The sequence below is a fragment of the Rhea pennata genome, chromosome 2 (genome assembly GCF_028389875.1).
Source record: "Rhea pennata isolate bPtePen1 chromosome 2, bPtePen1.pri, whole genome shotgun sequence".
Taxonomy (NCBI): domain Eukaryota; kingdom Metazoa; phylum Chordata; class Aves; order Rheiformes; family Rheidae; genus Rhea; species Rhea pennata.
In genome coordinates this window covers 4,859,613-4,881,083 of record NC_084664.1, presented here as the reverse complement: position 1 = coordinate 4,881,083, position 21,471 = coordinate 4,859,613, and the positions used below count along the sequence as shown (strand labels likewise).

Genomic DNA, 21,471 nt, shown 5'->3' with positions numbered 1-21,471 from the left:
AAACAAGCGAAGATAAAATTCCTGAAGTACTCCTAAAAACTTTTCCAAAGATTTTAAAAAGCCTCTTAAAAACGGCAGCAGAGATCGAAGGCTATTAAGGGAAGGAAAAAAAAAAAGAAGAAAAAAAGTTTGGCAGGCATGCAGTGTCTTACATCAATCTAGCAGTCAGCATCTATGTAGATGTTCTTTCCTCCTTTTGTGCAACACCCCTTCCCTCCTACAGACCACCCAAAGCCCTATAAATAATCCAAGAACCGTATTTTTTCTCCAGATTCCTCTTCAGACCTCAAAGGGAAAATATCAAGCAGGGGAAGGGAGAGAGGGTGAAGAAGGGAAAGTGAGAGAGAGGAAGAGAGAGGGGAAAGATGGCTAGTGAATTCAAAAAGAAAATGTTCTGGAGAGCAGTGGTGGCTGAGTTCTTTGCCATGAGCCTCTTTATTTTTATCAGCATTGGCTCGGCTCTGGGTTTTAGTTTCCCAGTTGTGGGCAACAAAACATCCACAAAGTCTCAAGACAACGTGAAGGTCTCGCTGGCTTTTGGGTTATCCATTGCTACCATGGCACAAAGCGTGGGCCACATCAGCGGCGCCCACTTGAACCCCGCGGTGACCTTGGGCCTTCTGCTGAGCTGCCAGATCAGCATCTTCAAGGCACTCATGTACATCATCGCTCAGTGCCTGGGGGCAGTGGTGGCCACAGCGATCCTCTCGGGAGTCACCTCATCTCTCCCAAACAACCTCCTGGGGCTCAACGCGGTAAGCAGAGGAACTTTTGATTCCTCCTTCATTTTTACTGTAGAAATGTGAGGGTAATGCCTGCGAGCTCCTAAGGATATGTGTGTGTGTGTAGATGTGTGTGTCAGGGGTGATGGTGGCTTCACACAGTCAATTGCTTAATTTAGGGGGGGGATCCAGTCCTGACTGATGTCAGGGTGAATCTAGGATATATGCGCTCTCTGCTGTCACCTTAATACTTTATTAATTCTTCTCTTTTGCAAGCAATGTTGTAGAGAAGGTCCTTTCTCCCCAACCCCTTTCTAAAGCTGGAGGACACTGTGGTCGTGATTTTTGTTCGTGTTTAAGTTTTTACCTCTAAGTTGATAAAAGTTGCCTTTTGACACCAATTTAAAGCTGAAATCACTGCTAGTTGCGCCACTGAGTCCCTGTCACGGTGGTTAAGGTGTCAGATAGCACGCCTGTGGCTTGTGATGCTGATTAATGTGCATACACCGATGTTGTTTTCACTTGTGTGAATGTGGCTCTTTTTCCAGTACCTAATTAACGATTTCTGTAACCTGCTGCTGACTGCAATGTAAGAATCTATGGAAAAAGAGCGAGGGATGTGTAGCAAGAGAAACCTTGTCACCCAAGCTGCGAGCTTTACCTGTTGCGTTAGGCTCAGTTCCTGCCTGGCACAGAATCGCAGCTGCGCTTTCCTCATGTTTCCTCCTGCTTTTGCTATTCAAAAGACGGGGAAAACACTGAATTCTGAGATGTAAGCTGGAGGAAGAGCTTTACGTTTAACAGGGGTGCAGGTTACAGCCCTCTTCCAGCCTGCTGCTCGCAGCTATTAACAGTCACATTGCGTAAAAAGTGCCTGGAATATTTCAGTGCTTGGCAGCAACTGTTCCTCCTCAACATACTGTCATTTTATTGTCCCCATTTAATTGTAGCAGCCGTGAAAAGGATAGAAAAGATAAATATACTTCAAACATTAAATCATCCCATTGTCAGATTTTTTAGAATACAATAAAACTGATATTAAAAAGGCCATTCCCGAGTCTCCAAAGTGTGTCACTCATCTCTGTGTTACTCTAAGGACTAGGTGCTTACCTCCCTCTTTGGAGTCTGGTGCCTGCAGACATCCCCTTGTGCCATCACTTTTGAAATTTTGGTGGGGTTAATCCAAAACATGCTGGGGAAGAAGAGAGAATCTTTTTATTGACTCCAGAAGGCTCTGGCTGTGTGTGTGATGTGTGAGCTCTCCCTCTGAAACCACTGGCAGAGGGAACTGCTCAACCACATGGGACAGGGTATCCACCCAAGCGGTTTCCTAGAGAGGTCTGACTGCCAGCTACCACTAAACATGGGAGGTCTGGTTTCAGCAGCACTGTCATTCGGTCTTCCACTTTTGCCTGCCACAAAGTTCAGATGATTAGTTTCTTCCTCTATCTGAAAGCCCTGAAACTGGCTATTTGCAAAGTCGGTGTATGTGATCACCCCATACTTTTCTTATCTCTCAGTCAATAACTCCCCAAGTTACAACGATGTTGTTTAGAGCTCTGCACGAGGATGTCTCAGAAGAGAGGAGCCTACAGAGATAGATGGAAAGATAAGGAAAAGAGTGGAGATATATCCTGTAGCAGATAAAAGAACAAAACCAGACTGACTGTAGGAAGGATGGCCCTAAAGGGTCTGCTCTCAAGGGAAACTGTGGCATGTGCATCTCTCCCTTTGGAGAACACAGAACACACCACAGAGCTAGAGGGCTTAATATTTATTTATTGCTCTGCTGAAGCCAGACCTGCCCTTTGACCAGGCAGCTCCTGAACACTACTTAGTTCTGTGGAGAAGACCTAGGTGTAGGGAATGCTCCACTTGAATTCTCTGGATGATTTTAGTGAGCTTAGGAGGCCTTGCAAATGAATCTTATGAATTTCATTTTAGGATGGAAGCCTTGTTCTCTCCCCCGGGAACTCTGTGGAATACAGTGAAATTCATCTTTTTTAAGGCCATAGAATCCATGGTGGGAGAAAAGTGATATTTTAAGTCTCCATCATGACTGTATTGCAAAGCTAGTAACTCTTTCTCTTGGTGAATTAATAGGACTATATAAAGTGGTTCCTAAACATTGTGACAAGCTCTGGTTTCTGTGCTTGTCATTGTCAGATATTCAGAAGAAATTATATATATATATATATATATATATATATATATATTTCTTTTTCCCATCCAGTTCTAAATGTTCTGGCAAGAATAGCAGTGGGGGGATCTCCCAGGAGATGGGGAGGGCAACAGCTGTTATTTTCCCTTGCAAGAGAGAACTAGAGAGGAAAACAAATCTATTCGTTTCCCACTGACAGGCTGGGATTGGCTGGGGAGGGGGAGCTGAAGGTTGATGGGGGTTGAGTCCAGCACAGGGGAGAGCAGCAGAACAGCTATCCTTGTGCAGAACCGATCATAATGGGGAGTATCCTGAAATCTCAGCCTGGCACTAGGAACATGCTGCCTCCTTCAGCAAACAGATAATAAGGAGAAACCACAGAGATTTACTTTAACGTCATGCTCTTCAACATGAGGACAAGGAGGGGAGGGACAGAGCTGGCATTCCTACCAGCTGCTCTGGCTACTTGTCCTTCGGTGAAAGCAAGAGGTACTTTCACTGTTGAGAAAGAGAATAGAAAGAAAGGGAGCACTGGCTTTTGATAAAGCTGAGAAGAGGATGTGGACATGCAAGATTGTGTTCTCTGTTCTGAGCCTGCCATAGTCTTGAACTTGGGGTTTTTTACAGGAAAAATGTGATGGGAGAAATTTCTTGGATTCACTGACTAGCCAGTATGCCCATGGGATGCCATGGCAAATTGCATGCCTATACTTAGATTTATCCTGCCCAGCTGTAGGCCCTGCACTGAGGTTCCAAGGTGAGGAACCCCATTTCCATAGGTTCCTCTTTAGCAGAGAAGGATAGAAAAAGAGAAGTAATTCAGCTCTCAGATCCGTTGAGTTGTTCTCCAGAGACACGTTGCTCTCTGCCTTGACTAGAGAGGGAACCCGGGATGTTGAGGCCCCAGGCTTAGGAGCCTCTATTATGTACCCAAAGTAAAGTGAGGTGAATCTGTACCTTTCTTAGTGTCCAAAGGCAAAAAGCAAACTCAAGAAAATGAAACCAATCATCCAACTAACTAATAAAAACAGCCATGGAAGATGCAAGGCTGAAGAGAAGGAAGGGAGAAGGTGAAAGCAGAGTTGTCCTTTAACATGTTCAGTATTGGGGTCTATATTATTGTAAGAGAAAAGCAAAATGATCACATATCAAGGGTTTAATCCAGATTTCACTGAAGTCAATGGAAATATTTTTAGTTACTTTGGCTGGCTTTGAATAAGACTTTCTGGACAATATTCACAAAGTTATTTAGATTCCTGAATCCTATTAAGACACCTAAATTCCCATAAATGTCAAAGTAAAAAATTTTGAAATCGGAAAAACTGAAAGAGGGATGAATGTGCAGTACTTTTGTTGTTCTAAAAATGTGACCATTTTTCCCTACCTCATCTTGCATCTTTTTTTGGCGTTCAGATTACTACATTTTCCAAATTTCCGCTGGGTAAAACTGTAAGAATAGAGAAAACCTAATCCGAAATGCACGCATCTGCCAGCATAGCTGGCTATTGTCTAGTGAGGACAGATCTGTAATTAGGATAATGGAAGAAAGTATTCATCACAGGCAATTAATGACCAGCAAAGTACTGCAGCAGGAAAGGCGGGTGAGAGGAGTGCAGTGAGGTAATATAATATTTGCTGTTCAGCTACAATTATCTTGAGAACTTTTGTCAAGCTATTAAAAACATGTTGCACATATTTATTTAGCTCAGTTTTTGTCATTTTTGTGAGAAAAATGATGGAAGTTTTTGAAAAATGTAGACATTGCTTTATGGTTTGTAGTTTTAAGTACTTGCTGTAGCTTTGCATACTGATTAGAGTGCCAGGAAATGTGCCTCCTAAATCTGGCAAACTTTTCTGAGTCTAGAAAGAAAGAAACAAGCAAAGAAAAAGTAATAACTCTAACACCTTCTTGAAATTGGAAAACTCTTAGAAAACTCTGCCTTCAAGTTGATAAAAAGTTTTCTTGTTTTTTTTTAAGTTAGAAATGGATCAAAATTGTAGCAAGAAAAACAGACCTGAAAGTAGTGTTGCTCCAAGTAGATAAAGCGGAAAGAAAAACAACCAAGAATAATAAATACAAGGACTGTGTTTTAAAACACGGCTCAGTAGACTGAGTAGACTCAGTTGACTGTAGAACTGAACAACTTTCCAGCAAAGCCAGAAGGGATAGGTGGTCAGTGGCTTTGGAGGAGAGCATGTTCTTAAGACAGGTGAACACTGATACTCTGGAGTGTGGAAAGTTGCCTGTTCCTGGAATACGCTTTGCATTTTCAAGGAGGTTGATCGTCTCTCTGTCACCTCCGCTTGAAGTGTAGCTGTGGCAGAATGATCAGTGCACACCATAGTGCATATGTCCCCTAACCCACCTATTCTGCTACTTGGGAAAGCTGAGGACTGGCCAGGTCTCTTGTCTCCAAGGGATGAGTCACAGGGAGTTTGGTTCCTTTGCCTCTGCAGATGCAAATCTGTATCATCTGTGAAAGGTCAGTGCTGGTAGTTGTTTTCCTACTGAGTCTCCAAGGGACAGAGTACTGTCACTGCAAACAAAATTCTCCCCACCCTGGCAGTTCCCGCTTTTAAAGTCAAGAGTTGTCACTTAGCTTTTTCCAGAGTGTGTGTGTGTGGGGGGGGGTTCAGCACTGATTTTTTTTTTCTTTTTTTTTTTTTTTTTTTTAATCCTGATAGTCCTGACTAACTCTTTCTAGTCCTTTAACAGACAGGATCATAGATGGCAGAAATCATCCTCTCCTCCCACATCTGTCCTTAAGCAAAGCTGCAGTGATGGCTCCTGACCATAGGGAGTAGGACTTACATGCTTGGCCTTGATGACTCAGTGTTTCCCTTTGTGATTTCCCTCCCTGTGCCCACACCCTCTGAGTCTGATCTCCTCCAGTCTCAAACTAAACAAAGTCAGGTTGAGTAGGTAGAACTTCCAAAATAAACTGAAAGCTTGACGAAAAGAGTGGACTGAGTAAGTGATGCTGCTTTTCCTCTGAGTCAGTCTGGTTCTACAGAGAATTGTGGTTCCAGGGGTGTCACTGGATGGATGAGACATAAAGCTGAGTTCTTGACCTCACATGCTCATTAAAAACCCCAATGTCCTTTTTTTCAAAGGAGATCGGTCTGGTGCCTTTCTCAAGTTTCAACATAGTCAGCTTCATGCTACATTTCACCATCCTCTGCCCTCCCTGTTTTCAATTAGATGTAGGATTCTCCTGCCAGCCTTGCCTGTGCTGTGACATCTGTGTGGTTAAGCCCTCTGGAGCTGCTAGATGGGACCAGAAATGGCAGCAATTTCAACATGAGCAAAATGGTTCCTGCACCTGAGATGCAGTCCAGGATTTTTATTTCTTAACAAAGAGCACCACAACAATAGCTCATTACTCAATTTCAATCTTGCAGCAGCAGTCTTTCATGGCATGCCAGCATTGTAAGGAATAGCACTAGTTCAGGGACGAAGAACACAGGAAAGGCACCTGCTAAAAACTGGCAGTAGGCTTGGCTGCTATATAATTTGGTCACGTAGTGACAGCAGAAACATCTGGGCTGAGTTGTAAATCTAATGGTTATCACCCATCCTCCAGACCATTGGGGGATAACAAGGCTTTTATCACTAAACCTTATCTCAGGTCTCAGAAGCTATTTCTTATTTCCATTTCTGTGAAGATTTTTGTAGTGCTTTTGCTCCATTCTAATGCAGCTGTGCCCTGAGCTATACAACCCTGGCGGAGAGTAAAACCCTGTGTATACATTTAGGAAAAGAGGTTGGACAAAGAATGTTAAAGGCTCTGACATTTGAGAAAATTCTCTCTTAAGCACATCGAGCACAAAGCGCTTCGCCAGATAGAGATTATCCGGAGATGTCAATAGGAAAAGAGCAACTGGGAAGGCTCCAGAGAGATTTGGGACTGAATGCTCAAAGCAATGCATGTGTTTAAAGCACGGACTTGCTCCTGCCTTCGCTGCAAGCAGTTAGCATTTATACAACGATGCCGATCACGTAGCGATAGCTGTGTCTTGCTCAAGGGGAGAGGTGCAACTTCCAGGCTGCTTCCTCACACCTTCCATTGGCCACCGTGCTGGTGGCACAGAGCTGTGCTGCTAGATGGCCCTCCCCACCCAGAGCGCTGCCACGTCCCTGGGCACGGAGGCAGCGATGTGGCCGTTTCTGGCCTGCGGTGAGGCCCTTAGAGGTCATCCACCTGCAGTCCAACCCTTTGGTGCTAAAATGCGATGGTCCAAGTAGGATTTTTGCCAACGAGTCCATATCTAAAGAACCCAAGGATGACAGAAGCATTGTTCGAAAAATGCTCTGCTAGGCCCAGAAACACAGAAACGGTCACACTGATGAAAGGGCTGCACAGAGGGCTATAAAAATTGCAAAAGACCAAAAAGTACTATTAATTTAGTGGCTTTGTTAATGCTGTAATTCAGACGTATTCAGGTCTATTTTTATTCTTCTTGTGTTTAAAAAACAAGTTATCTCTTCTAAATTACAGTTTTGGAGAGTGATTTTTTTTCTATGTTTCACCAGCTATCAGACTCAGTAGTATTAACCATGAAAAGTAAGGAAATTCATTTTGCTGCCACCCTTCCTGGCTGGTGAATAAACAGTTAAATTTGTTTTCTTTTCTTTGGCACTGTGTGCATTATGCCGTATATATATTTGGCTAATTTTTGTGTATGGGTGTACACCGCCCTGCACATGCTAACACTTACACCCACACACCAGAGACAGATAGATAGATAGACAGATAGATTTTTACAGATGAAGAAAACTCAGATTTCGTTTCTCAACTTTAATTCACTAGAAATTAAAAAAAAAAGGGGTTTGAGTCTAAATCAAGATTTAGCATGGGAGGAACCACAGTCTAAAGAGCAATGGAAATTTCCATGGCAAAATTGAGAATGAAGATTATAGATCTCTTCTGCTTAAAATGATGCAGTGATAAAAATGATACATAAGTCATTGAAGTAGGGCTCAGGTACTTCAGCAGATAATTTGGATATTTGGATATTTGGGTTGAGAATAGCATTTATTTAATCAATGAATTCTAAGAAATGTCACTATTTGAGTTAAGACAAACTCTTTTCAAAGCAAGGATACCAAACCAGATCATGAGCACTAAAAGAAGAAAAAATAGCCGTAGAAAAATATCCTTTTGTCTCAAGAGGAAATTATCTGTTTTTTTAGAGTAGTAGCAAATTTTTGCTAACTTGTCCACTTTCTACCTTAATTGGTAGAGTAACCGATCAATAACAGCCAGGTCTTTACCTAACATTTTAATTGAAAATGTTAATATTCTCTGTTAGAAAATCTCCATCCCAGAGAGAAAGAAAATGCTGTATGTCTACATATCTCTGTTTCTCTATTTCCCCTGCCTTTAAGCTGTTGTCTCTTGATTACAAATATCTAGAGGCCGAGGCACTCTTTTTGTTCTGAATTGAAGCCAGCTGATGCCATACCTGCCACACTGAGATGTTATGGTCTGTGGCTGTGCTTCTCAGTACCTTCAGGATAATATTGATAGCAATGTCATGAAGCACATGGATGAGTCCTGGAGATTTGCTACCCTGGCGGGAAGCAGTATGAGGTCCTGTTAATGTACAAATGTACCTTAACAAATGTAATGTAATTTGTTAATGATGGGAAAGAACTGTTCTTTGTGGCATCCAGTGCCCAACCTATTGCTGTTAAACTGCTGCAACTCCCTGAAGTCAATGAGATGTGAGGGTAAGGCACAGCATCAAACCTTTTAAATCAAATATACAGGACCTGTCAGGCATCGTAAAGGAAACTCTATAAATGGCAGGAAGGCAGAAATGTATGCTGAAAACTCTGCAAGGGATATCCCTTCTTAAAGAGGCAGAAGTTTCTCTTTTGGCATTTCAGGATAGGGAAGAAGAAGTCCTCTCTGTACTGTCCTGATAGAGCCCCGTGGATCTCCTCTCCAGGAATCACGGAGAGGTACCAAAGAAAACCAAACTTTTCCAGGCACTTGACATCCATTCTGTGCCAAGTGAAGTCAACGAACGCTTTCAGAGGAGAACCGCAGCAAATATTTTCTTACACACTTTCATACAACTTCCCTTGAAGTTAGTGATGACTGTATTTGGCCTGAGGAATGAATAAGGCCAGGTTTGGCCCCTATTCCTTCGTTTGATATGATTTCTTGTTTGATGAACAAGGTGGAGAAAGGAAGGAGCTGGAATTGTTCCCCTAATTTCTGCAGCCCATTCAGAGCCGTATTTTAACTTGATGGAAATATCAACCTCTGAATGCTGAATGCCTCTTCTGAATGAACAAGAATGTCTGACTGTATAAATTACCTCAGACTTGGAAAATTTAAAAATTTCACAAGTTTCCTGGAGTGTTTGTCTAGAAATATAAAATAAATATCACTTTGGTGCGGTTGCCAACAACTATATTGTGAGGTTTGTGCAAATCCAGTTAGTTAATCCAGTGACAGCAGTGAAAGGAATATGGTATTAGACTCAAAATTCATATAGGCCCTCATTCCCCATTGGAAGATCATCTTCTTCTGGTCTGACGATAAAGGAGATCATAAATAACTCTCTGCTATAAATGAGTACTTCAAGTATGTTCCTGAAAATAAAACATTTACTTAGGTTTTGTTGGATAAAGAAAAAAAAATGATCATTCTTCATCATCTTATGAATAGACTTCATTTATTTCCCACCAGCAAAACAAACAAAATTTTTTTTTCCCAAAGAAACTTTCCCAGATGCACATCAAAAAGCAAAAGTGTAAATGAGACTGTTCTACAAATGGTTCGTCTCCAACTAGCCATGTTTAATGAAAGACCTATAGAATTTTTGACTTTTACTGTCTGTCACAGGCTTTGTACTTTAACTTTATACACTCTGGTTTAGTACAACTGAAACCATGACTCTTCTCTTCATGACATAGCAGGATGCTGCATCACAAAGCCATGGCTAGTTTCTCATTAGACTGACGGTATGGTGGGAGGAGAGAGGGTAGTCCTGTTCCTGGAGAGTGTTTGCTGTTCAAAGAAAGGAAAATATTTGTGCTTTGCAAATTGAATGTATCCCCTTTAGAGCTCTTAAGGCCGCATTCATAGGAAGGACGATCTAGCAGAGGACAATATGTTTTTTCCTAGATTCTGCTGAAAGCGTCTATTACTGATCTAGGATATCATCCAAAGCTAATCCTTTGCTACATAAGTGACTTCTTTTGAGCGCTCCTGTTGTATAATTTTGAGTGAAACTCTTTACACCTTTGCCTGACTCTGCTTACTGAAAAAACGAAAATTTTGTATGCTCTGAATCCCTAACACTCTAATAATGGGTATAAAAAGTCCTTTTGAGAATTATACTGTTAAATACTTATGAGAGATGAGAATCACTGTAGATAAATAGATAGAGGTAAAGTAAGAAGTTTTTAAGTAAAGAATAAGTTTTGACTGCAAGCTAAAGGAAGGCTTATAACTTATAATTGAGTTTTGGAAGAGCCTTCCAACAGGAGAAAGAGAGGTTATTGAGAGAGGCTGTCATGATATTTTCATGAATTGAAAAAAATGCAAAAGATTTAGACATAAAGACAGTCCCAATCAGTGAAAGATGATTCTGAGGGCAGTAGGAAGATTGATTTCTGAGATTACATTTAAAGAATGTTAGATTTAAGAACTATGCCCTGTTAAACATTTAAATGTTATTTAGTTGGTATAAAGTAGCATAATTGATATTTTTAATGTAGAGAGGAAGAAGATGGCATGAAATATTTAAATAAATGTGAAGATTTATTATTAAGAAAAGTAAGGAACATTAAAGAAGGGAGAGTTTAAGCTCCAAGAAGAAAATACATTAAGATAGTTAGATATCCTTTTCTGAAGTCACTCAGGCAGTAAAAATGTTTAAGTAGACTCAGATTTGGTTGAAGAAAATGCCCAAATTTCTGCATTAAGGAAAAGGTCTTCCACAGTAGTGTTAAACTAATAATGGAGTGCGAAAAACATCAGGCCTGGTGCAAATTGTCTGCTGTTTATTTTCATTCAGTTTTCTCATCCACAGAAGATATTATCTCCTGCAATACTGTTCCTTAAAATGCTAGACTTGGTGTGAACAGAAGAACATAGCTCTTCTTCCGGCTTGAGTATTAAAAACAAAAAGATAAAAAGATAAAAAGGATAATACCTTTATAGCTGGCCCATGCCATGCTTTTTATTATGTGCCAGCCATGCTCTTTCTGGGGCTTTGCAAAAGATTACTTACCCAAGGGTTGGGATATACAAAGGAGGGAAGAGCCGGTCATCAGCAGTGCCATATTTTACAGTAAGGTGCTAGGACATTTCTCTCTCTCTCTCTCTCAAAAAAAAAAATATATATATATATATATATAATAATAATAATAATAAATCATCCAGCACAACTTTCAGTGAAGTGTTTCATAAGATTGGAGAAAATTGACATTCCCCTACTGAATTTCCAGAGGCTGATCATTTTTCAGGAATAATGAGAAATTAATCCTTGCTTTATGAAAGTGAGCTGGACCCTAGAAGAGACAATCTATGGTTAAAAGTTTGCTGGATGACGTGGGGCATAGTATCATGTGATGAAACAATCTTGCATAACAAAGTGCCTTATCCATATAACGGGAAACAGGTTGGAACTTCATATGCTTTTATTCCTAATGGGAAAAAAATGAAGCCACTGGAGAAGTACGCAGTCGGGTTTACCTTGGGCCAGTTTAATTTCCTGTCCCCCTGTTTCTCTTTTGAAGGCAGACAGCTAATAAATATCTTGCTCTGAAAAAACAAGAGGAAAGAAAACATGCCATTATTTTGCCCACATTATTGCTTTAAGCTGTGGAAGTCAGTCAGCTAAGCATGGCAGTTAAGGGCACTTCAGAGAAAGAAGCTTTTGTAGTTTTATTCTCAGCTAAAGCAAAACTGTCTGATCTTGTAGAAAGATGGAAGCTATATGACCGCTATTCACTTCCTAAGGTGACAAAGTAGGTGCCCATCTCCGCTAGGTATTCTTGTGGTCATGACTGAGTAATGAATTTAAATTGAATTTTGCACTCAGAGTTAATGAGCTCCACCGTATGGGTCATATGGGGCATATGTCACCCATCTATGTAGAGCCTTCACAGTGGGTGATCCACCAACTGTGGATCCTCAATCTGAGAAAGCCAGTAGCTATTTCTGGACATCACTCAGCCAAGTCAGCAGTAGGGCTGAGGCAATTCTGTCTCAATCCTGCCCGCAAGGACCAAAGAACCAAAACCTCTCATGTGATCATTCAGGTTGTAAGGGACCTCAGGAGATCTCTAGTTCAACCTTCTGTTCAAAGCAGGGTCAATACTGAGTTCATCTGTGCTTCATCCCTAGCTCCAGAAATGCAGAACAGAGAGATTCAGAATGCCCCCAGTTACCACTTTCTCAGCTTCCAAACAGCTGTAGCGCAAGAGCTTTCTGAATGAGACACAATTTCTACGCATTTAGTGAGTTCCAGTGGCTTTTTTTGCCCCCTTAATTTGTCCAGAATCCCACTGAGCTCAATTAAAATATTATTGGTGGGATTCAGCTCACAGAATCAAATGTTTCCCTTGTGGTGTTTACACGTAAGCTTCTTCATGATGTCTGGGTGCTATTACAGTCAAAGCAGAATTAGTCAGTACATATAGTTCAGGCAAGAGAGTGATTCAACCAATCAAATATGTGTCTACATATAACTCTCAGATCTTGCCATTATTGAAGTGATGTAACTTATTTCTTGGGTACATTTCTGGTGTTGAGGGAGGCAAGCATGTCTTGCCAAAACCCTTGTCAACACAAAGGTGGGGAAGACTGAATTGTTTCTTATGGTAGGGGAAACTATGTTGGAGATGATTATAAGCCTGCATCTTTCATCTTAGTTCCTTAATGCAGATCTGGTTCTTTAAAGCATTGAATTTACTCTTGGGCCTCAAAAGTCTGAAGCATGAAAAGATCAGGGAGTGACTGTGCCATTCTCTGCCCTCTGAGACTTTTCTTGTTAACAAGCATCTTCAAAATGTAGCGTGTACGAGAGCTTTCGTACTGCGATGCAAAGAGGCCAGAGATTTCCCAATAGATAGATCAAGGAAAAAGGCAGTGCCAACCCTTGCCCCTGCCCACACACCTTACCATGACTGCTGTGAGCAGCCTGCGAATGCAGGGGAGATGGGCATCGCAATGTAGATACGGGTCAGTAGAGAAGGATTCGCTCACTCCAGCGCTACAGTAGACATGATTGTGTCTTATGTTTCAAGACAGTATTCTATCTATTTAAGGACCAGTGATACGGTCACTTACATTCTGAATATTCTCAACATAGGATGCTAGATTTGAAGACCATATTTATCTTTGTGCATATTCTGATAGCCTTGTGAAGTCTCTGCAGTGTCTAGTACTTTCTGCTACTGGATTCAGATTAAACTTTAGAGAACCTGAGTTATATCTAAGGCTCAAGATTCTGGAGTCAGCTATTACACAAAAATTCAAACTTTCCCTTAAAAAAGTAAATAAAACATGAAAATACCAGCTCCTGTTGGTTATGCCTACCTGGTTCTCTAAAGAGCTTAAAACAATAGTTTTGAAAGGTGCTAAGTGTTTTATGTAATATTAAAGATTAGCTGGGTAGTCCTTGCAACTCCATAGAGACCAAGGATTATACACAACTAAATATATACATTTTAACTTGATACCTCTCCTTGGTTATTGCAAATCCTGTGATATGCACCTTTCTGCTACCCATGTTCTGCTTTGGTTGGGACATGGTTAGTGTGGTGAAAAGTCATACTTTTCTGTGATCTTGAATGGGCCAGGCTGCTACCTACAGCTGTGACAAATAGGTAAGTAACCAGAGTCTGTGATAATATACTTACACATTGCAGATCAGCAGACCACAGTAAACCAGGTCATCCAATGTTTGCCTTGGTTTGCAGTGTTTTGGAACATGGCCCAGAGTTCTTGCTCTCTCAGTGGAATCTGATGTCCCTGGCAGGCTGTGTAGAATTACACGTTAGAGGAAAGCAAAAGGTTTCCTATGATATTTCCAGGCTTTCTTTGATTCTGCAGAGGCCATCAATAACAGTGTTGATTATCAGGGAGTATGACCTCAAGTCACGTCAAACATACAATGTCTTTTCCTGGAGGGAAAGGAAGAATACGATTTCCCTCTTTCAAAGATAAGGATCATCACAGTTTTTGAAAGTGTCATTTTGTTTTTATTATCTTTTTTTTTTCTTTTGTAGAAATCCCTCAAAGTGAAGGGAAAGACTAAAGGTAGCTCTGTGTTTAACGATTTCATGTGTCAAGGCCTTTTCAAATAACTAACATGAAAACGTCAGACTTTGGAGCTAGTTTCTCTGGGGATTATCAATCACATTATGATAGAAGAAAATTTGTTTCTGTACTCATGTTCAGATATCTATATATTGCTCATATATTTAGAAATACATCTGCCTTTTAGGTTTGATCATTTGGCCTTCCAAACATGAGACAAAACTTTCTAGAGCATCAATAGCCCACACTCCTAAAGTGTGATAATATTGCTTTTAATATCAGTGGGATGCATTTGATGCATATGTTATTAATTCATGAATCCTTCTGTCTCTGCAGGAAATAAAATGATTGCTTTTAAAAGGGAGTGGAAAAAGTAATAAAATCCTAATTTAATGGTATCTCAAGTGTTCAATATGGATTTTCAGAACATGTCATTTCCACTGACAGCTCTGACAGTGTATATTTATGTCAAGCTGGTAGTCCTCACATATAATTCTTACTCAGACTGGAGGTTTCAGTGGCTAACTTCAGTGTCTACTACCTGGATGCTGAAGGAACCAAAATGCTCATCATTTCAACTGGAATTACCTTCTATGGATAACTTGCTTTCAGCTCAAGGGTTGTCAATCCTGCGTTTTAAAGAGCAAGATATAAAAATGTTATTAATGCTTCAGACTGGTAGATCTTTGAAATCAATATATTTTCACTGTTTTTAATTAAGCTAAACAGATTTTTTTCCAGCAGAAGACTCAGTCCACTTATTTCAGTGTTTCTCTGGACAGAAGCTTAGTAATTTAATAGTATGATGCTTTGTAACAGAGGTGAAACAAGAAAAGTGAGTTGCAAAGGTGGAAAGTGAAAAAAATCAGCTAAACATCCTTAAGTTATTCAAAGATTAATTTTAGAGGAAATAGGCTTCAAAACTGTCAGAACAGATTTCAAGCTTTATTTCCTGTAGTTTCCTTGGTCCGGATAGGTCGCAGTAACATCTAACTATTTTTTTGTCATGTATGACCTTGCAATTTTTAGTGCAGCAGCTATGACAGATGAGATAACTCACTAATAACACCATCCTTGAATGTAATTTTTGTAAAATTTGCCTTCTTCTCACTTACTCTGAGTCAGCCTCAATTCTCAGTAATTTTGGCTTGTGTTCAATCTCATGTTTTATCCAACCCTGAATATAATGAAGTTGCTTCTCCTTGCACTGAGTTTTCCACTCAGATATATATCTGCTCCTTTTCACTCAGACACCAGTGAATATAGCACTTAGAAGCAGAATTCAAGTCCTGTTATAACACTGAAATGGTCGAGTTGCTTGGTAAGCACAAGTTAGTAACAGTGTTCCTGAGACACAGCAGAATTTCTGTTGTATAACGTTCATATAGTAGAATAAATGCCATTTCAATATGTTCTATAGTACTTACGTATATAAGAAACTCCACTTTTTAGTCATTAATAACAAAACCAGAATATCTACATCTGCCAGTGCAAGTCCTTCTGCAGAACCTGCTTTATTTCATTAAGAAATAGAAATACTTCCCTCATTAATGCTTTAGGATTCCTGTCTTGTGGATGTTTTTTTCTTGTTCAGTTCAGTTCATTTCCCAAGGAAATTGGGTCATATCCAGCTCAAATCTGAGACACCTAAAATTTGTGGTCTAGATATGAACTAAATGCCCTTCTTATGGCCACATGAGATCTAGTCAATCTCCACTGAAAGGCAAAGAGCTAATCAGTTCACTCTCAAATGATCGCCTACATTTGATTACCTGAATGGCTCTCTTAGCTCCAGTTACTGTATTGTTTAGATCTCCAAATTTAGAGAAATACTCCCTAAACATTGGCATCTAGAGTTATTTTAGACATGGTTTCTGGTCTTCTCTAGGTCTTGTGTCACATGTAGCAGCCTCATATGAGTGCCTCAATACATCATGACATCTCAAATGGTGCTAGATGCATGATTTCAGGTAATTGAATCATATTGTAGGTGTCTTAATATTTAAGACAAAATCTACTCATGGGGCCTGCACGTTGCAGGACATTTCCCAAATGTAATCCTTACTTTGAAGAACCTGTGTTTAATTAAAGGAAAAAAAAAAAGAAAAAAAGATGATGGTGGGAGAAGAGAAGATTAATGTGATTTGCACATAGCAGAGGCACATTCAAGCTGCCCAGTGCTATGCTCCTTTCCTGCTCTCTATTTATCCCTTCCTTCGTCTGCCCCTAGTTTGCTTGGCAGTTGTTAAAGTAATGTTGAGCAACGTTTAATCTGACCACAGCAGTCTTATTCTAAGAAGTAGTGAATAGACATCTTAAGGACAATTTACTTCCAGAAGGAAACTCTGCTGGAGGCAAATCTCTGGTTCTTTTGTCACTCACATGTACACTGGTTACACTCTCATTGTGCCTCATGGTTCAACATTCATGTTGGCTGGACACAGCTACCATGTTACATCAGCAAAATCTGGATCCATCAGCACTTGTGTACAACAAAGAGTGTTTCAGCTGATTTCTCATCCCTTTCTCTTTTTATTAAGTAAAAGCAACCTGAGGACACAAAATGCCTGATTGTGTATGTCAGGTGCATCTCCTATTGAGACACCAGACCCCATGCGGTGTAATCATGCTTGACTAAAGGCAGGTAGGAATATCAGGTAACATTTTTCTTCTTCAGCTTTCAGATGGAATCAATGCAGGCCAAGGATTAGGTATTGAAATCATTGCAACCCTCCAGCTGGTGTTGTGCGTCCTTGCCACCACAGATCGGAGAAGGAATGATGTCTCAGGATCAGCACCTCTGGCCATTGGACTCTCTGTTGCCTTGGGACACCTTCTTGCTGTAAGTTTTCCCTCTCACAGTTGATATCTGCAATGTTGCACCTTGGGAGGGGTCAGTGAAGGCAGCTAGATGATGGGCAGATCATAGTTTCTTTCTTCTCCCTCTCCTTTGGACACTGACCTTGTTTCTGTGACTTGCATAGCCCAGCTCCCTCGGGCCATGCAACCAGGCTATAACTGATGAGGCTGCACAGATGGGACAGGCTGTTGCTGCAGTTAAACCTCTTTATTTATTAGGAAAGGACTGGCACCTTGCAAAAAGTCTTTTATCCTTTTTCTGAGGAGAACCAGGTGGGATGAGCAAAGGTGTTCTGTCCACCCGAACTGTGCTGTAGGCTGCCATGAACGCTATGCTGTCCTGTGTAACACACATGCCACATCTGCATCGATATCTTACTACTGGTTCTCTCTCCACCTCCTAGATTGATTACACCGGGTGTGGAATTAACCCAGCAAGATCTTTTGGCTCAGCACTGATTGCCAACAATTTTGAAAATCACTGGGTAAGTTGAAGAAGCTGGTTTAGATTATTAGACAACCTGCATATATGCAATCACAAGATCAGAAATATTTAAATTCACATGCTTTATTGCAGCAATGTTTTAACGAGTTGCCGTTTGTATTATATTTAACAAAAATAATTGTCTTTCCAAAAATAAGTCTCCTTCTAGTCCTGATTAAACTCAGGAGGTCACAAAGTCTTCAGGATGATAGTGTATGTTCCAAATAGTGCAGCTGGTTTTATTTGGTTATTTTTCTTTACATTTAATTATTTTAATTATTTGAAACTTTAAAGCCTCATTGCACAGAATCCTGTTCTGGGTATTTATAATTTAAATTGAGTTTGTAAATTGCTACTGCTTAGTCTGGTAAATTATATTTTAGGAAGGCTCTTAAGCAAGTTTACAAAATGAAATGGATCATGAAATATTTGGAAGCTAATAAAATATTCATCTGCTTAAAGATAAGCATCTGCTTATGTGCTTTCATGGATAATGCACTGGACATCCTACAGATTTTAAATTTATTCTCTATGGTCAAAATGAGGAATTTCATGAAAATGTTACTTATTTCACTAAAACTCAGAAAACTAGGCTAAAGCTCGTATGAAAGTCTTAAACGAGCGCATGTTCTTCAGTATTTAAAATGTAGCTTGTTCTAACTCTCCTACTCATGATTTTTCAGCCATTTGCATAAATGTTCATGGAAATTCAGTGATAGTATAATTGGACTGTGCAAATTTTGGATACACATTTCAATCTAAAGGGTAAAATATAAAAAGAGATGTCATTTATCTCCCACTTAAAAACTCCTGTTGAGTTACTGAGATAATATAGCTAAGTTAGTATTTTCAGAAGTGTGTAGAAAAATTGGTTGGCTTTTGGGGGACAGAGAAAGAAATCAGGAGAGATAGTAATTCATATTAAAACAATAACACTGCCAGGAAAAAAAAAGAAAGTAAAAATATTTCAGACTCAGGGTCTCTTTAACCATACAGGTCCCTCAAAATCATGTTCTCTTTAATAATATCAGTCTATACATTTATTACCTCTCCCTCCAAACTTTGCTTGCCTTATGCAGTTAGGCTGGCACAGTAGCTAATAGTTAATTATGCCCCTAGTTTGTCCTCACAAAGCATTACTTTCCAACTCCCCCAAGTATCCCTGCAAGTCAGTGGGGGAAAGAAATTTAATACACTCAGTTGTTCTGAGTATGCCTAAAATTTAGCTTGAGTAACAGAGATGTTTTACCAGGAGATGCCTAATTTTAACTATCCAAACTTGACAAAGTAGTCACAACTATTCAACTCTGAGTGTGTTACCAACATTTAGTGAGAAATTCTGGCTTCTTGCCTATGCAATTAAATAAATATTCAATTAATGCCCTAATGGTTTAAAAGCTTTCACTGTACATTTTATGCAGAAAACCTTCAGAGGTTTTCAGAACAGCTTCAAATCCACTAATACCTGAAGTACTAACTGGGCTTGGCAATGTGTTTCAGATCTTCTGGGTTGGCCCAATTATTGGAGGAGCAAGTGCTGCCCTCATTTACGACTTCATCCTGGCTCCCAGAAGCAGTGACCTAACCGACCGCGTGAAGGTGTGGACCAGCGGCCAAGTAGAGGAGTATGATCTGGAAGGAGATGATATGAACTCCAGGGTTGAAATGAAGCCAAAATAAAGAAGGACAAAGAGGGGAAAAAGCACATTGATTTCTGAAGATTTTATCAGTGTTATAGACTCTCTGTAAACCATCAAGCAGTACTTTATTTTTTAATTCAATATGGTTTTCCATTTTTTTGCCCCCAATCTTTATAGCATTTTTATATCTGGGGTTTTTCCATTACAAAGTCTTCAGGCCAAGAAGTCGTCAGACACTTGTGCCTAAGCTAAATAAATGGGATTAAAATGTAACACTTCCCTTACCATCACTAAGTTTTCTGGTGTGTGTAGTGTGGGTTGTTCTTCAGCACATCACTCAGTAACGACTCAGTTCAGATGACTGGTCTGTTTGCTGAAGGAATAGATACCTAGGACAAAGAGCTACCTGTACCAATAATGGAGGTTTTATAACCTATACTGGAAGAAGAATTTTTACAAAAAGTACAAGGTGATATCAAAAGTTAGCAGCTTATGCGAAAAATTATCTCAAACTATTGCCCCAAAACATTTTTGCAAAAGAAAAGCCACTAAAAAAAAAAAAAAAAGTTATGTTGAATCAATCCTAGTTTTCAGTATTATTGATAATCTCCAAGAAAGAGACCAGAAATTTGTTAAGCAGGACAAAAATCTCCAAGATCCCAGAATCCCTTCCAATCTTTCATTGTCCTTGAACCTGCATGCAGCCCATTACGAGGATAGGGAATAAGCAACAACAGCAAAAAGATAAGTGAATTCCTGGGAAGTAATAACTAGAAGTCAATTTGGAGAACAGTGATAACAACGGCAACAAGAACAACATGCTGCCAACATGTAAACAGGATCTGATTGTTCCTGTGCCTCCTCTGCCTTTGTTCGTCTTACATAATTTAACTCAGTCTTTTAAAACACGCCAGGAAGAAAAAGGCCCCTTTCTTCCTGACCCCATTTTAATAACTAGTACTATGAAATTCAGGGACAACGACTAGATATACATGAGCATGCTTTCTAATGAGGGACAAATAAATACTTGTGTGTAAGTCCATTTGGGGGTTGTTTTTTTTTTTTTTATATATATATATATATATAATTGTTTATATGTATGTTTTCTACAGAAAGCCTAGTATACTGTTTTATAAGAAAATGAGAGCAGAAGATAAGTGGGAAGAATTACAGAAGTGCTTAGCAAAATAAATGACACTGGAAATGTAAAGAAAACTAACAATTCTAAACAACGTGGACAGCTATTTTCTGTTGTCGTTTTTGTGTGTTTGCTACTTTCGATTTCCTGAGTAACCCATAGGAGTAGCTGGTCTTTTATACTAACTATAGAATATAGCTAAAGCAGATAGGTGCTGATACACTTATTCTGCTGTAAACAGTTTTACATAAGAAATAAGTCCTGGAGAAACCTATGTGAAAAGCTATATATACACTTCCCGTTCAGACAAGGGATGGTTTGACGGATATCTCCTGTCAGGGAAACGGTGCGGACGTGGGAACCCAGAGAAGTTCAGGTGGGTTAGATCATTTCATGAAGTTGAGTGGTGTATGACGAAAACAAAGAAATTCGAAACACCAGCAAATCAAAATAGAATACGTTATTTTTTCTTACCTACATTTGGTATATTATCCCATGTATTGTTTATGTAAATATGGCATGATTGGATTTTGGAGCGATTAAAAAATAAACAAAATCAGTTGTGCTAACACATGAAATGCTCACAATGCTTGATTTTTAACCTATCTTGCAGCGTAATGCAATTTCATTTTCTGTAGCATCCTCATAGTGCCCACTCATAAAATAGGATTGAAAATATTTCTGCTTTTCATAGAATCATAGAATAGAATTTTCTACTCTTAACTGCTTCTTTCATTTGATGCTATTTTTGGGGGAAAGTAAAGGTTCTTTAATAGTTTACAGTAAACCAAATAGGGCCCTCACTTGAAGGCAAGGTCTATCTAAAATGAACTTAGAGATAGAGCAGCATACCAGGACCTGGTTCTGGCTTTACAGAATCTTCTTTCTGCTTTATTTGCTGGTATCCCAGTGCACTAAATGACTCAAAATTATCCCTTTTCCTAACCCTTTTTCACCACAGATTTTATCATCCAGAACAGCTGGACAAATCACTGAAAGTAAAAAGTTTGCTCCAGTAAGATGGAGCTAAATTAACGCTTACAGTGATGGAGAAGCTGTGAGATTCACAGGCCTACTTCCAATGCAGAGCAATATCTTCAGCTATTTTCTACCCCTCAAAGTCCAAAACTTTCTGAGACAAGCAATACAGCCTTTCTGTTTGGTGTGTGATGGGTCTGT

The 21,471-nt window shown here is 39.7% G+C and overlaps 1 protein-coding gene across 1 annotated transcript; it reads left to right on the top strand.

Annotated features, from left to right (window-relative positions):
• The first annotated feature begins 287 nt into the window (after nt 1–287).
• AQP1 (aquaporin 1 (Colton blood group)) lies at nt 288–20,870 on the top strand. The gene is made up of 4 exons (XM_062568750.1): nt 288–755; nt 16,849–17,013; nt 17,435–17,515; nt 19,015–20,870. The coding sequence occupies exons 1-4, from the start codon at nt 366–368 to the stop codon at nt 19,192–19,194; spliced, it is 816 nt and encodes a 271-aa protein (XP_062424734.1). The 5' UTR covers nt 288–365; the 3' UTR covers nt 19,195–20,870.
• Nucleotides 20,871–21,471: the final 601 nt, after the last annotated feature.

Excerpts from the sequence above, each read along its gene's own strand:
- AQP1 (XM_062568750.1), top strand. The coding sequence starts at position 366 with ATGGCTAGTGAATTCAAAAAGAAAATGTTCTGGAGAGCAGTGGTGGCT. Across the intron at positions 17,014-17,434 it reads CCTTGGGACACCTTCTTGCT|ATTGATTACACCGGGTGTGG; the intron begins GTAAGTTTTCCC and ends TCCACCTCCTAG. Across the intron at positions 17,516-19,014 it reads ACAATTTTGAAAATCACTGG|ATCTTCTGGGTTGGCCCAAT; the intron begins GTAAGTTGAAGA and ends AATGTGTTTCAG.